The 17068-nt window shown below is 41.4% G+C and overlaps 1 protein-coding gene across 2 annotated transcripts in view; it reads left to right on the top strand.

The window, feature by feature from the left end:
* Nucleotides 1-17068, top strand: part of PTPRO (protein tyrosine phosphatase receptor type O) — a 144762-nt gene that overhangs the window by 84051 nt on the left and 43643 nt on the right. For both annotated transcript variants that reach the window (XM_038154047.1, XM_038154048.1), the window contains exons 3-9: nucleotides 3302-3460; nucleotides 5315-5467; nucleotides 7456-7902; nucleotides 8282-8443; nucleotides 11141-11340; nucleotides 14040-14160; nucleotides 16086-16279. In XM_038154047.1, the coding sequence (XP_038009975.1) occupies nucleotides 3302-3460; nucleotides 5315-5467; nucleotides 7456-7902; nucleotides 8282-8443; nucleotides 11141-11340; nucleotides 14040-14160; nucleotides 16086-16279 (1436 nt within the window). The remainder of the gene's footprint in view (nucleotides 1-3301; nucleotides 3461-5314; nucleotides 5468-7455; nucleotides 7903-8281; nucleotides 8444-11140; nucleotides 11341-14039; nucleotides 14161-16085; nucleotides 16280-17068) is intronic.

A 17068-nucleotide genomic window follows, 5' to 3' on the forward strand; every position in this document is an offset into this window, starting at 1 on the left:
GGGATTACCCATGGGGGTTAGGTGACTCCATTAATGGGGCATCTTTTTTTATAAAAGTCACGATATGGAGGTAAATAATGATTAATCTGGGTTCCAGTGTGAGAAGCAAGAGCTCTCAGTCCCACATGGAATGCTGTATTCTAAGCTACAGCAATAATCAGTTCAATTTGTGGAGTGACCCAATCTGCACATATTACTCACAAATTGATTTGGATAGAAATATGGTACTTATTTTCACAGCACTTTTTTTTTCCCCCCTGAATTGCAAATATTAATGTGTCTGACACAAACTGAATGCATTAATGGAGGATTTAGCATTCAGAATTTCCCAGGGCGTTGGAGGAAGATGTTAGGCACATTTATTATGCTGTCTTGCTGCTTGTGTAATGCAAGTTATATGGTAAATGCAAAATGCTGGGAAGTCCAGGATACAGAGAAGTTGAGTTTCCTGTGAACAGATAAAATGGGAAAGCAGCTGCTACAGAAGCAGCAGAATCTGATACACTGTGAAAAATGGCAAATTCAGGTCTTGATCCTACAATCTTGTCTATGTGTGTATAACATAATCTCCAAGTCTAGAAATAAAGAGATTGTAAGTGAAGATGTACTTTAAACTATTAGAGGGACAGTGAAATGCTCTAAATCCCTTCTGTAATATGACTTCAACACAGTACAGGGCTTTTAAAAAGCTGTAAGTATTAAATTTCTGTGATTCCACTTTATTTAGGCCATTTCTTGACAGCCAGTGAAATCTGTCACAAGCTGGATGCTAAACACTGAAAACAGCAAAAATTAAAAAGACCAGACTGTTTACGCTCTGAATTATAAATATAGATAGTAAAGAGTGGCATTTTACATATTCTTTCCTTTTAATAGCCCTAGGAGCAGTTAGTAAGTGAAAGACAGAACATGATGGTTATCTGCTGAGCGTTCTTTTAATTTCACTGTGTGCAAATAGCTTTTGATGTGAAGATTTGGTGCTGAAGGAAGTAAGATAATGGGAGGATCTTTAAATTGCATTATGTCACTCACGGATCTCTGCTGACATCAGCCACGAGCAAGGAGAGGACTGTGAGCGGAAGATAGCGACGCGAAAGAGAGTCTGTGGTGATTACCACTTAATTCAATTGTTGCTTAATTAAATCAAAGCATCAGGAGGAAAAATCATCTGGATTAAAAATGAATATAGCTTCCATCCAGCTTTATTTGATTTGTTGTAGGAAGGAATAAATGGGGGTAATTGAATCACTGGCACAAGAAAGTTTCAGTAATTCTTTCAGCAATGAGGAGACCTCAGATGTGAATGAGATAGCAGGAGAAAGCCCAGGGCACACCCGCCAACGTGGGAGATGACTGCACATGAGCACTGTGCTATTTAGAGACTGTTATTGACATTTAAACCACTCTGGTGTGCTGTGTGAGCTGTGATATGAACCCTCCGGCCATGCGGGGAGTCATTTCCACTGTTTATTTCGGAATAAGCCGTGGGAAGAGCGTTGGCAGAAAGAAGAGGGTAGGCTTTGTTTCCTGTGCTCTGCTTTACTCCTGTTGGTTTCTGGGCTATCATGAAATGTCAGCAGAATTTTCACAGATCCCATCACTGAAGTGCCTGTTGGTATCTGTGGGATGGGGAGTTTCTCTTTGTAAGTGGTTAATGTACAAATAAATTGATATTTGGAGATAATGAGGTGCCTTTGCCATAAGAAATAGTTTAACAATCCCACACTCTTGCATTTCCGTGCTCTGGTAAAGTTAGAAATGATGACACATTGGTTTTGGTGAGAGATTCTGTTTGCATCTGTGGTTTTATTCCCTGTTCTTTCTTCTCTGTTTCTCATCACATCTAGAAACTCAAAGCTGCAGTGAAAAATACTCTGCTGGTCATTGGGATTTAGTTTTCTCTTTCACTACAGTCTTGCTTTTCCATCTTTGATTAACCTATTCCACCTCCTGTAGGATAATTCCACTTTTGATAGTGATACTGATCTTCCAATTTCATCTTGCCTGTTGTGACTGTATGCTCTTTGGGGAAAAATATTTTCTTTGCTTTTCTCCAGGCCCTACAGCAGCAGAATTTTGGACTCAAACAGGTCCTGTAAGGCTGTGCTAATCAACAGCCTGAATTTTGCATTCTGATCCTTGTAGTGTGCAAGAACTAAATCAACATGCTAATCTTTATAAGGATGTAGGCATAATTGCATTAACTATCTCTATTAAAATATGCTACTGTGACAAATTTCAGCTAGCAGCATAACCTTGCTTGGACCTCTTAACCACAGGATAATTGGGTTGCTGTCAATTTTTTCTTGCTGAGGAGAGCATTGAAGAAAAAGTGTTCTTTCTTTTAGTTTTTCTTGGGGTTTTTTAATGAATAGAGAAGGCTGAATAAAAAATGTGACTTTCTTATTGTCAGCAGCAATGCAGCAGTGACCTGACATGGCTTTCCTTGGCTGATGGAGCTGCACTGGTCTGGATTTCACATCACAGGACACAGGATATTTTTCTTACTTTTTGTGGCCTACCTGACTCTGAGTGCAGAGAACAGCAATTCCTGACTTACCTCCTTCCTGTGCACAGGCTTTCCCTGTGCCCTGCAATAAACCCCTTCTCTTTACATCAATCAGTCATCTTTAACATAATGGTAGTGATCCTGTTCATTTTGTAGAAGCTTGGTTGATTTAGTAGAAGATAAGGATAAGCCTTCTCACGTGGTGGGAATGGGGACTGTAGAACCACCCATGAAATAAAGAGATGTATAGACACCAAAATAGGAAATCTTTATTAATACAGCTTCCTTTGGCCATTACGCTGATAATTTTCTCAGCTCATCTTGAAAGCTCTACATTTCTGCTGAAGTCACTAGCAGTTTCAAGTGTTGTGTTGGTTTTGTCTGGGCACTTCTACATGATTGACAAGTATTAAAGATGAAAATGTTTCTGAGGTCATGACTGTGAGTGCTTAAAAATAACATTTCTTAAACGTCAAATATGGACATTTTGCTGTTAAAGCATAAGTGTTAAGAAGATACATTCTTTGAAGGGAGGGGAATATAGAAATAGTGCCTTTGACAATGTCCCAGTAGCTTTGCCCCACACCTCAGTGAAGCCCCAGATATCAGTTGGTAGATTTAAGAGTGCCTGTGCCATACCTACAAAAGCAATTATTTTCATTGATATTATATATACCATACCTACAAAAGCAATTATTTTCATTGATATTGTTTGTGTGCAAAGAACTCAGTTTGCCTCTTAATCTGCCCCCTCTCTTCCTTTTTTTCCCCTCTTGTTTGTACATCCTTTAGAACCACTGCCTGTGAGCAATGTCTCTATCTATGATTACAAGCCATCTCCAGAAACAGGAGTGTTGTTTGAAATTCAGTACCCAGAGAAGTACAATGTTTTTACCAGGGTCAATATAAGCTATTGGGAAGGAAAAGACTACAGAACAATGCTCTACAAAGGTAGGTGGAAACTATTTCTCAAAAATGTAATGCTGACTCTGCTGGAAACATTTTAAACAGTGGCCTTAGATGGGGTTTTGACATGTATTTATGATTATTTAAAATTATGATTTGTGCTTCTGGTGATGTGCTTATATATTGTGAAGTAAGGGATGGGTCTTTGAATTGAGCTGGTGGTTCACGTGGGATTTTTAAATTGCTAGAATCCTAGTTCTAGTGGTGTTGCCTTTCTTTTGGATTTTAGAGGAAGGCTTGGTGGTCTGGGTTTTTTTTATTCAGTCTGGAATCAGCCTGGGGAGGCATCCCCAGTCGCTGGTGCTTGTGTGTCAGTTCAAAGCAATACAAGAGCTCCCAGGCTCTCCCCTCTGGCCAAGGTTCCCTCTTTGGTCTGTGGCTGATAGGAAAGCTCTGGGATGTCCCAGAGGAGGGAAACCCATTCAATAAACCTGATTGTTGGCACAGGATCAAACCTGGTGGTTCTGCATCACCCTGCAGTGACACAGTGCTGTGCTGTAGAGAACATCAATGCAGCATTCAGTGCTGTCCCTAAGCTAATAAACCCTGCTGCATAATAGAAATTTCAATGTTCCTAAAATAATCTAATCAAGGGCAATCAATCTAACAGTCTAGACAGTCAGCCTGAGCAAACAACCAACCTGAATGATCTAAACAAGAGCGAATTCTGCTTTCTTTTTTTTATTTGTTCATAACTGAACTCTTTCATATTGTTTACAACAATTGTATTTGCTTACAACTTTTGCCCTGCAGTATAGCTTAAGCTCGGTATCTGTCTCAGAGATATCAATGGGACTATAAATGTCCTGTGGAAAGCATCCTAAGAGGTGAGGAAGGCACTCACATACCTCGTGGACCCAGAAACCCCAATGGTTTAACATCCCATAGTGGCAGTAAAATCCAAAACCAAATCCAAAATCAATATCTTTTGGGCAGCCCAGTAGGTGCTGAATTGAATTTTAGGCACTGAGTTAAGGATCCCAGAATAGAAGACTGGTCACTGGAAACTCTCTTTAAAGTCAGCAGAGGGAGATACACACCTCCAGAAGGAGGTCAGAGAATTTGGGAGTCACTTTCCCTCAATACAATGTGGGGCTAGAAAAATCCTCTTCTCTGTGCTGTAGAGTGCCAGAAGTTAGGAAGGATAAAGTCTGGACCATGGCAGAAAACACAGGTGACCTCTTTGCACAGAACAAAAGGGACACCAGCAGTAATTTGTCTCTTCCACAGCTAATAGATGGTTCTGGGGGCTGCAGTGCTAAAACTGCTGATAAATAAAAGAGTCAGCCTAAATTAGGAGATTGACTAATCAGCTTCCACACAGCCAGATAGCCCTGAGCAAGTTCTCTTCAGCCCTCTTGTGTGGTGGGCGTGAGCTGAGCCCTCAGCACCAGTGGGTTGCAGGCGGGTGTTCCTTTGAACATCTCCCACAGACCCTGGGCCTCAGTCAGCAAAAGACCAAAGAGGCTTTTGCGTGCAGCAGTTAAAGGGCTGCAGGAACTGTCAGATGCTCTTTGAGATATTCAGTGTCACGTGGAGCAGGTTGCCAGATTCAGTTCCCTTGCCAGTGAAAAGCAGCTCATGTTTCTTGTGCTGGGATGGTTTTTTTTTCAGTCTTTCTTATTTTCTGGTAGCAAAGTGGCTTTGACAGCCAGGAAAAGTGTTGGCAAACTGAATTATTACAATTTCATGTCTCAGAGCAGGCTGAAAAATGTTTAAACATCTAAAACATTGCCCATTCACCATGTGCAGTCACGCTATCAGAAAGTGAACATTTGATGCATTATCCGCTTTCTTTTTTTTTCCCCCTTCCTTCTTTTCTCTTTAAACCTTCTGCAGATTTCTTCAAAGGTAAAACAGTTTTCAATCACTGGCTGCCAGGCATATGCTACAGTAACATCACATTTCAGTTGGTATCAGAAGCCACCTTCAACAAGAGCACGCTGGTGGAATACAGTGGGGTCCAGCACGAGCCCAAACAGCACAGAACAGGTGATGAAAATCCTCACACACCATTCCTTCCAAGTCTGTATTGCTGCTTTTCTTGCTGCTCTGGGGGGGGGGACTTGTAGCTTTTCAGGGCAGCCAGGATGAGCAAAGAGATGAGAATTTTGACTCCACTTTCAGAAGGTTGGTTTATTATATTATGATATATATTATATTAAAAATACTAAACTAAAACTATACTAAATTTTTTTTAAATCATCAAAAATCAAGACAAAAATAAAACAAAATAAAAAACCAAAACCTTATAACTAACCAAAACAAAATAAATAAAGTGTGATTGACTATGAATTAAAAACAACCACATAAAACCAATCACAAATCCACCTGTTACATTCCACAACAACAAATAATCATTATTTACATTTTATTCCTAAATCCTCTCAACTTCTCAAGAAAAGAAGATCCTAGCAAAAGGATTTTCATAAAATATGTCTGTGACAGGGTCTGATCCCACAGAGAGCAGGGTCTGTGTGGGAGCAGTCCTGGGAGCACAGGAGGAGGATGTCGTGGCTGTTCTATGGGCTTGAGCAGGCAAACAGTGCAGAGGGAAATTTGTGTGAGTGTTGCTGATATAAAGCTTGCTTCTCAGAAAATAACTCCTGCTTCACGTGAGGTATCCTAGGCCTTGTGCTGGGAACGAATCTTTATGCCACAGGAATAGCTGCACTGAGCAGACTATTGATCTGTCTCTGTTGGTCTGTCTCCTTGTGCAGTGAATCACAGCTGAACTGCTCGAGAAGACCTTCCTCCTTGTGCCCTTTTCCATCACGGAGAAGAATGTCATAGCTGCCCGACTTGGCAGCCACTCTGTGCCCTGAAGCATGAACTTTTAATTTCCAAGACAGCAATGTTGCAAAGGCTGAAAATTGCGTTTGTTCAGGGTCCAGAACTAATTTAATTTGGTCCTGGGATGGTGCCCAAAACTTTTTTGTTAATCTCTTGGACCGCAGACATTTATCAGGGTCCAAAGTGAAATGTACCAGCTATAAAATCAAAAAGCCAAATCTTCAGATGAATACACTGGTGTTGGTCCATTGCCTTGGACAGAACTAAGCCAACTGATGCCAGCTGAGTTCTGTCCTGAAGATCCTAAATATAGTTGAGATATTGAACCATAACCAACAGGATCACTTCTTTTTCTTTTTTTTTTGCTGCCCTCCCATGCCTCATTTTTCCCATGAACTGCAATGAGAATGTAGAGTCTGTTTTTCTATTAGTGGCTCTGGCTGGGATGGGATTTGGACAAATTAGTGTGCTGTAAAGTGCCAGCTTAAAAGGTGCTAGGCAAAATTATTTGCAGAGGCTGCTCACACTTAGAGTGTGTAAGGAGAAGCAGACAAGCAATTACACTGAGACAGACAAAATGCTGTGTGTTCACCTCCTGGCATCAGCTGGAGTAACTTCTTTGCGTGCCAGAATCTTGTCTTGTGGAGACCCAAATCTTAAGATCAAGCTTTCACAAATATTAAATTTTAAACTGATGTTTAATGCTTGTGAAAAGGTGGCTGCTAAAAGCATATGAAAAGCCCTACAGCAAAGGTTATTTTTTTAGATATGAGCTATGCCATGTATTTGCTTTGCATATGTTTCAATTCATTTCTACAGAGGTGGGCTTTTTTTCCGTGATGGAGAAACTTCCTGGAAGACACAATAAAGATTCACTGTTAAAAATTCACACTGGAGTAGCCTTGCTGTTTTAATAGCACGGAAGTTCGATTTACTGTGACTTCACATCTACTTTACTTCCTGGCATTCTTTATTGTGATAATGCTGTGAATTTACCTGTGAATTTACTCATCTTGATCCCTCTACAGTCTCTTCTGCTATAAGAATGGGCAAGAGAAGGGAGGATCTTGGTAAGAAGAAGTTATTTCAGGCAATCCCTAGAAGAATGCTATTTGTCTGGGGAATCAATACATTTAGAGGTGCACAGAACATACCCATTAAAAGCCTATCCCTTGCTTCTCTTTCAGTTCCTTACCCACCCCGAAACATTTCCGTTCAGATCGTACCAATCAACAGAAACAACTGGGAAGAGCACAGCGGGAATTTCGCGGAAGAGTCCTTCATCGGACCGCAGGAAATCATGAGGAAGGAGAAACCCAGCCATCCCTCTGAGAGCCCAACTGAAACCCCAGCAGCAAACACCTCTGCAGCCTGGCTGGATGAGCCCTCCAACAGCAGCGAGTATGAAACCAGCTCGCAGCCATCCTGGTGGTCCAGCGAGGCCGAGTCCTCCGAGGGGGAGGAGGAGTTTGTCAACGCAGCTTCCAGGGATTATGAAGCCACTGATGCCACCACGTCTGGCAGACCCACAGCAGAGCCCCCTCCCTTCCTTCCTGTGCAGATGGTGCTGACCTGGCTGCCCCCAAAGCCCCCTACTGCCTTTGATGGTTTCCACATCAATATTGAAAGGGAAGGTAAAGCAGAGCCTTGTGCCCTTCTCGTCCTCCTTTTCTGTCATTCCTTTGGTGGTTGTCTCCTCTACAAATTATTAATTATCTAGTACTGTGCTTCAGAGGACTTTCTTAGATCTCATGTATTTCTTGAGGAGTTTTTGCACTGAGCAGCATCTACTTCTGGCTGGGCAGGAGTAGACTGCAGTTTGCAGTTCTCTTTTGTTAAACAAGATTTATACTGCTGTACATATTGCCACACTGTTTGAATAAAGTCCTTTTGGATACCTTTCAATCCCACAGCTGAAACAGGATTAGCATTTCTGATGTAAATAATTCTCTTGGAGGCTGGAATCTTTCCAATTTAAATTAATCCACACTTTTTTCCCCCCTCCTGATTTAGAGAACTCCACAGAATTTTTGACGGTGAGTGAGGACACTCACAAATTTGTTGCTGAACTGAAAGAACCAGGAAAATACAAGTTGTCTGTAAGAACATTCAGCTCCTCTGGCTCTTGTGAAGTTCGGGGAAGTCAGTCAGCAAAAACACTTAGCTTTTACATCAGTAAGTATCTCATCAAAATCATCTTTTTCTCCCTGAGCAACATAGCTGTAATGTGCAGAGTTTGACCACTGGGGTATTTTTGGCACCTGCTGATGGATCACAAGGGTCTGGTCTTCTGGAATTCCCTGTGCCAGAGAAGGGAATGTAGTGCAAATGTGATAATATATTGCAACCTGCCTGGATGGGCCTCAGTTGTGCCATCTTGGCAGTCTTAGGAAAGCCAGTGATGTGATGGAGTCAGTGTTCAGAAGTGAAATTGAGTTTCCTTTTGCATCTCTCACAGTGAGGATTTAATTCCAAGAATTAATTTGGTGGTTGTAGAGACCTTTGGAAATATTTAACTTTCCTACTCGTGGAGTATGTACTGTGTGAGGGATGAAGGGCAGCACAGGCCGAGAGTGTGGGAATTGCACAATTAAACACTGAACTCGGAAATTGAATGGTCTCTGAGAGAGCACAGAGCAAACTACAGCAGATGAAGTGGTCCAGCCTGCTACATTCAAAGGAGAAAAAGTAATTTACTATTTCCCTGTAGAATCCCAGACTTTCTTAACTGGAGATTTAGTAAAAGACAAAGTAATAACACCCTACTGTGTAAACTAATACCGTGACTGACAATTGGATCAGCAAGTGAGACAGGTGTTGGTGAATTCAGATCATTATCCTTCTAATGGCTGTGGTCACCTTTGTACCTTTTTCTGCAAAAGGAAATAGATATCCCCTACAGAATGCCCGTAGAATGAGACAGGGGAATACTTGCAGCACTGCACAATTTTTGCATGTGAAAGGATAATGCCTTCCCAAACCTTGAGTGCTGCAACAAGACACAGTAGCCAAAGCTGGCAGAAAAAATCCTATTAAAAGGAAATGTAGTCAAGCACTTCAGTATATTATGAATAAAAATTTTGCATTTAGTAGCTCATAACCTTTACAAATACTAGGTATTTAGACTTGAATTCATCATAATGCTGGACTGCATGTAGCAATTCCACTATTGCTCTCATTTTTAACAACTTTATAGTGGAAAGAAACAATAATTGGAAAACATCCAGAAAATACCACATGAGAGAGAAAGTCTCTGCTGTTGTAGTGTCACTCTCTTTTGCTTTTCTTTAGGAATAGTTGGACAGCTTCATAGTATGAAAAGAATTAAAGTAGAAAAAGATATATGTAGCATTGCTGTTAGTACCAAATGTTGTTCCATTTTGCAAGATGTGACGTATTTTATTTTCATTAAGCAGTATTTAATGCTTAATGTGTCCACCCTGCTAACTGTGAACCCAAGAGAAATGAGGCCATGTTAACCCAAAGTACGGGGGTGTGGATGGCCAGATTAAGGAGGAACCTTAACCTCATTGTGGATAAAATATTAAGGTGTTACAGGAAGGCAGTGGCATTTTAATTTTACATTTAACACATGAGAACCTTTGGGTTTTGGGTTTTGTCAGTTAGTTTTGCAGGCTTTTACAACAAAAAGAGGGCTCCTGGCAGTTGTCTTAGTTATTCTGTCAAATGCAAGGTCCTTAGTATTTTAGATATTCTTTTTTGTATTTCTGGTAGAATGCCAAATTGGAGATATGACCAAATGCTCTTAGGTTGAAATTGCTTTTCCATTCCTCTGTCTGAGTCTCATCATGTAGGCTTTTTCTGTGGGGACTACAACTCTGGCTTATGACATGAGGCATCTCTGCTGCCTTAATGCCAATGCTGAAACAGTTTCTGAGTAGTGAGAGCTACATGTACATCCTCTGTCTCCAGAGAATAATCTAATGATCAAATTCCTCTTTTTTACCTCTGTGCGTGTGGGTCTGTTGCTGTGAATAGATTTTGCCCACAGTGTCAGTCTTATATTTCCCTTGTAATGCTTGGTTGGTGAATCATCCTGTCAAATTACTGGCTTTGGGTCACATATTTTTGTTACATCCAGACAGCAGTCAAATCTTATAGGCTGATCTTAAACCACATTCTTGCTCTGGCATTTGTTTTATTTTATCAATAAATGTAAATTATCATTAGATTTGCACAGAGGAAGAATGTCAAAGATAGAGAGGTCACAAGTATTGCTTAAAAGTGACAAGAAAAATGGGCTATTTTCATTAAATACAAAATTTTGACCAGTCTAGCTGAAGTTATTTTCCAAACTGTTTTTTAAAGCTGTGTTCTCAACCAAGTGCTCCAAAGAAGAATGAGATTCTTCACTGTGGTGACCTCTGTGAACTTGATTTTATGCTTTGAGGCCATGGTGCGCTTGGAGGGTGTGTTAGTGTGTGGAGAGGTGAAAAAATCTGTGTGCTTATCCCTTAATATTGGTCAATGATCTGCACATTATTGGCTGCCAGTGCCTTTAAGCATTCCCTTGGAGCAAATCTGATCCTGCTGGGTGGTTTCTGGAAAGCAGCAGAGAATGCTGCCCTCTGAATTGTCAGACAGGCACGTTCCTCTTGTCATGGGCTCTGCTGCAGGTTTTCCCAGGGGCTGCCTCTTCTGCTACCTGGGGGCTGAGGGGGTGGACAGCTGCCAGTCCAGCCTCCCTCACCTGAAAGGGAATAAATAATAAATAAGGGAGTAAATGATCATATAAGGGAATAAATAATTATAAAAAGGAACAAATAATTCCCTGAAAGAAGGGTGTTCTAACATGTGTGCCTCAAATGGATGGAGTGGCTTGCTCACCTGTGCTTTTGGGCCATGTCCCAGGCCCCACAGGTGAGTGGATAGAGGAGCTCACTGAGAAGCCCCAGCATGTGACCGTGACTGTGCTGAGCTCCACGACTGCCCTGACGTCCTGGACGGCGTCACACGAGAGCGGTGGCAACAGCACCATCGTGTCTGTGCTCTCCCTCACCTGCCAGAAGCAAAAGGAAAGCCAAAGGCTTGAAAAGCACTACTGCACTGAGGTAAGGAGCAGAAGCTGGAGCATTTTCCAATCCAGTAAAAAAAAATCATGCTGCTGTTTAGAATCCTTGTGCCCCAAGGCTGTCTCAGGCTGCAGAGGACTATAGAATTTGCAGGGTGCCCTGTGGCAGGAGGAGAATGATGTATCTGACTCCATCTTATCAGAGGGCTAATTAATCACTCATACTATATTATTCTATACCATATTACATTATATTACATTACATATAAACTGAATCTGCCAAGCACTCAGCTGCACAGAACTGCACAGAATCTCGTGACTGTCAGCCGACTGTCCCAACACACACACACACCTGGCCCTGACAGGCCAAGGAAACCAAACTCCATCCCTTTGGGTAAACAATCTCCATATTGCATCCTACTTTTGCACAAACACAGCCACAGCAAATGATAGGAATCGTTTTTCCTTTCTCTGAGGTTCAGAGAATGTGAAACCCAGAAATATTCCTGGGAAGAATTGTGCCTTGCTTTTCTCTGTGAAGAGAAATGTGGTGACAGAGGACAGTGGCAGCTGCTCCCTCCTGCAGTCCAAAAGGAGCTGATGCTGAGTGGAGGGGAGAGCCCAGCAGTCAGGAGTGAGAATGTGCAGCACACCACAGGCTTGTTCAAGTGGTGTTTCTGCTGGACTTGCTGTGACTTCACTCAGGCATGTGCTGCAGTGCATCGGTAATAAGCACAGTGCTCACATGCGTGGTTATCATCAAAGTAGCATAAATTCGTTCTTAGCTGTCCCACATTTGAGTACAGAGCCTGACTGTGAATTTTCTGGAAGTTTTGAGATGATCAGAAGCCAGCTTGTCTTTTCATCCGTTGGAAAAGGTGTCAGCACTGGGAAACAAACAGCAATTCAGACCACCAGTGATTTGTATGGACAAATCCTTTATGGGATGTGTTTATAACCATCAGGAGTCCTGAACCCCAAACCCTGACAGTTTTCTGCTACTTGAAACCCTTAGTGAGTGCAGACTCTGTGCCTATGATAGGTCAGGGGCACGTGGCTTCAATTAGAAGGATTTTAGCCCACATCTCAGTAACCTCACCAAGATGCTGATACAGCCTTTTTCTGAGCAGGGCCATGGCTTCTGTCTGGCTCCCTGAAATGTGTGTGATGGAGGAGGCTGCAAAGGACTGCAGAGCTGCCCTGCTGCACCCTCAGCCCACCCATGGGAGTGGAGGGGACTGCTGGCATCCTTGCAAATCATTTCCTTCAACTTCGTGATCAGCCCTGCCAGTGAATTAATACAGAGAATTTGTGAGCCTTAAAATGCCTTGTAAAATTAATCTCTGTAGAAATTTTGAGTTTCCGTTTAAGAGTGGCAGTGAATTTAAATGTTTGGAAGTGTCTTGTCATGACAATTTGAGAATTGTTTTTCAGAATCATCTTGTTATCTCATTGTTCCTTGTATTTCTTGTAAGTGCAGTCATTTAAATGGGAAGCAAAGTACAGTAGGTGATTATGAACACAGGCCACAAACATTCACATTTCTAACTTCCACAAATACTACAGGATTCATCTACAGACTCAAAAACAAGTACCTCAAGTTAATTTGTGAATAAACAAGATATCTGGTAAAGTAAATGTGTATTTACAGCAAGTAGGTCAAAAAGTCTAAATACAGTTGTTTCTTTCTGTCATTTTATATATATATATATATATATATATATATTTGTATCCAGTTTTATCAACTTACTATACCTGGAACTGTTAGTAGCTGTTGGTTTGAGCTCTCCATGATGAGCTAAAAAGAGCCAAATTCAGCACAGAGTTCTATCCATTTCTAATTTGGTGCATGATTTAAAATTGATTTTGCTTTCCAGAGCAGCTGGTAAAGACAAAAATTCTGTTCCTCACTAAATCTGTGCTTGGCAGTGATACACTCATGTGCATTGCAAAAAGCCACCAGAGCAGAGGTGGCTGTGATACAGACTTTGGAAGGTTGTGAAGAAAATATTAGTGGGGAAACACCAGCCTGCAGCTCTAGAAAGGATGTGTGAAGGCTTTTCCTCAAAGCTGCTCTGCTCATTTGCTGTCTGCAGAGTCTTCAGGAGATGAGCCTCTTCCTGTTGTATCAGACCAGGAATCACTTGGTCAGGAGCTCTGCCTCCAGCTCTGACTGAAACCTGGTGTGGCACAGCAGAAATTTTAACGGTGATGTTTTCAAACTGGGAAGAAAAATCACAATGCCCCTTAGTTACAGTTTGCAGTGCTGTGGAGGGGAGGTGACAGAGAATATTTCCTCTCTGAGTTCACTGTGGAGTCACTCAGAGGACAGCTTCCCCAAAATGCTGCCTTCGGAGCTGCATCAATGACTGATTGGAGCCTCAGGCTCTGATTGAAAACATGTGTTCTAAATACTCCAGCCTGAATAACACCACCTGAAAATAAATAATGTAGCCTGAATATTGTAATAAACTTGGACAGTAGGAGAGGAGAGTGGGTCTGCAGTGAGGTAGCTGGCCTTATGCAGCCAGGCAAGTGCAATTCTCTGAGTCAGATCCCTTGGGAGGTCAGTCCTGAGCACTGCCACAGTTTTGCCACGTGGGGCTTAATGAATGAAGTTCTTGCTGCCAATGTGTTGGGACTCATGCCTTTTGTGACTGGAGCCATTCAAGTACAGTCTCAATACTCTTTTATTAATCAAGGAAATGCTTCATATCTGATGAGTTCCTCTCCTCCTAGGTGAATTCAAGCAGCAGCCTCATTGAAAATCTTGTTCCTGGTGCCCAGTACCAAGTTGTGGTTTACCTACGGAAAGGACCTTTGGTTGGACCTCCCTCTGACCCTGTCACATTTTCCATTGGTAACCCCTGAACCTACCGATTGAAATGCATTTGTTTCTTTTTAGGGTTTGTTTGTTTGTTTTAAATATGTGTAGTATGTTCATTAACTCCTATAGACCATGCCTTGATTTTCTCAAGTTTGAGGGTGAATCTCAATGTTCTCTGCTTTGGGATTTGAGAATGAGAAGAGCCCTCTGAGACTGACACGAACATCTTCAAGAATGTGGTTTCATGTCCAACAGGCAAATCCTGTAATTTAGGATTCCACCAGGCTCCTACACCAGGTCATTTAGGACCAGTTAGAATTCAGCAACTTCTAGTTTCAGTGTAAATTATTTTGCTAAGATTGCCACTTAAATAAAATGTATTAAGGAGAGAGAGGGAAAAGAGAAAGAGGTTCAGTGTACAGAGTTGGATTTGCAGAGAAATATTCCACCTGTGTCACCCAGCTTCCCCTTTTGACAAAAAGTCTGCTCAGTGGGACAGCAGGTGGCTGAAAGTTAGAGCTCTTCAGGATTTTTAATGCTGCTTCCTCTCTGTGATGTAGGGAAGAAAGTGAAGCAGAAAAAAATGTTATCCTGTTAAGAATTTAATGCTTAAATAAAAGTGACTAGTGATTATGGTGAGAGCCTTTTCATTCTAGTCAATCTTCTTATATATTTTCATAAATTTGGTCCGAATAAAAATTTGTAAAGTATGCTATATTTCAGGAAAGGAAAAATTAGTAAGTAAATATTTATATATATTTTCATGTTAAAATTTCTATCATTGGACAGTCTGCACAAATGCTTTTGATCTTCTTTCTCGCGCTAATTAAAAAAATCTGAAAAATTCTACTTTTATTTGCAAAAGTAGAATCATGTATACCCAAAGTAAATAGGTTCCTTCATTTTTTTTCCACTTTTTTATGGCCTTACCACCATGAAAGCTTCTTACAAATCTGAAAATGGCAATCACTTTCTAAATAGAACATCCCATAACTTTCATGTTATAAAGGGGCTGTTTTTATGCAGTAAAACAAGAGCTGTATGAGTTTTCATTTCACAACAGTTTATTGAATATGATACTGAAAATAATAAAACTGAAAATTGAGTTTTGCTAAATTCTTCTGTGAACTTACCAGTGGTGGCTAACGATGAACGAAACTCAAATAAAATAAAATGCACTTTTCAAACTATTCTCCCCACACTATCCTGAGGCTCATTTTCACAGGGTGAGTATTAGCAGTTCAGAGAAAGCAAAGCAAAGACGTGGTAAATGATTTATAAAGGGAAACGCAGCCATGTGCCAACATGGGCTGGAGTAACCTGGGTGCTGGTCTGGGTTCTGACCCAGTGTGCAACAGCTGGGGCTCTGCAGCCCTGGCAAATGTTTCCTCTAAGTCCTTTTTTAAGTAGCCTCAGTGAAGTAATGGAGAATAATTGCTTTCCAGACCATACAGGCCGCAGAAGCTGACCCTTAACGTGGCATTCTTCAAATCACTTGACTCCTTCCCAGTGTCACTGTCCGTGAGGCAAGAATAGCAACACATGACAGAACCTTTGGGTTCCCCAGGGAAGGAGGGTTAGAGATGAAAACTTTCCCTTCTTACAGTGCTCTGGCTTTTGATGCTTTTGTTTTTGAGCATCTTGAAATATCTTCTGAGCATCCTGATTTTCAAGGTAGAATAGAACCTTCCATTTTTGAAAAAGCAAGACGTGCACTTTATCTCAAGCTAAGCAGCCAACACAAAGTGGTCTGTAGCCACTTCTGAAAAAGTAGTTTTAAACTGGAGAACAAACGCTTAAAAAATGGTATTCAGCTGCTTGTGACCAGGAACTTCTTGAGGATTAAAGTTGTGAGAAAACCAGAAATAGGTAGAACTTGATTAAGGAAAGGTATCATTTTAAAATAAAGTGCAACTGATAACACATGCACGTTGCTAACCATAATTTCTGCTTTATAGTGCCCACTGGAATAAAGGACCTGACACTTTACCCTTTGGGACCTACTGCTGTGGTTCTGAGCTGGAACAGACCTTTCCTGGGGGTGTTCAGGAAATACGTGGTAGAAATGTTTTACTTCAACCCATCAACCATGACCTCGGAGTGGACAACCTACTATGAAATAGCAGCAACTGTCTCCTTGACTGCCTCAGTGGTACAGTGACCATTCCTGCCTTGCTTTCCCATCCCTGTGTGGCCCTGGCACCTTGTGACACTTCTTTTTTTTCCCAGCAAAGCAGAGAAAATGACCAAGGGTGCTGGAGGCATTTTCTGTCCTAAAGTAAGGCACTGCCAGCTGAACCATGCTAAATTTCAAGCAGAGCAATGAGACAGGAGTTTAGCCTCTTTTTCTCGTTGTTGTTGCTGTTCAGCGAGTCCAGAGGCAGCTGCAGTTTGTGGGTCAGTTTGTCAGTCAAGGCTTTAAAAGTTACATCCTCTCCTCGGGGGGGTGTGGTGCAAAGGCTTAGCTACATAATTAATATTGATGGTATGGATTTGGAGCTTGCAGGCTGGTCTCTCAGTGTGCCATGTGGAAGGCTTAGCTCTGTTTTTGTGAAAAAAAAGCCTTCATGTTTCTGAAGCTGCCAAATCTTAGGCCAGGGTTTTAACTAGGTGAATGCTGGTCTCTATAAAAGCGCTCTAACACATATATTCACAGGGTCCTTGCAGATATTAAGTGAAATTCTCCTCCTCTTTTCCCTTATTTCCTGGAGAAAGTGAAAAGATTTTATTCAGACTTTGCTGTAGTGTGAGACAGAAAGCAATTCCAGCTGAAATTAGTTGTTCAAGAAAGTTATGAGTATGCAAAAAACATAGCAGTAACTTCTGCTGCTGGTGAGAGCCACAGTGATTTACTGTAATTGATTTGCATAATACCATTTGTGGAGTCCTTTTGGCTCCAGCAGCTTTACTGTAATTGGGGATGTGGCTATAAATCCAACAC

This window comes from Motacilla alba, chromosome 1A (assembly GCF_015832195.1).
Source record: "Motacilla alba alba isolate MOTALB_02 chromosome 1A, Motacilla_alba_V1.0_pri, whole genome shotgun sequence".
Taxonomy (NCBI): domain Eukaryota; kingdom Metazoa; phylum Chordata; class Aves; order Passeriformes; family Motacillidae; genus Motacilla; species Motacilla alba.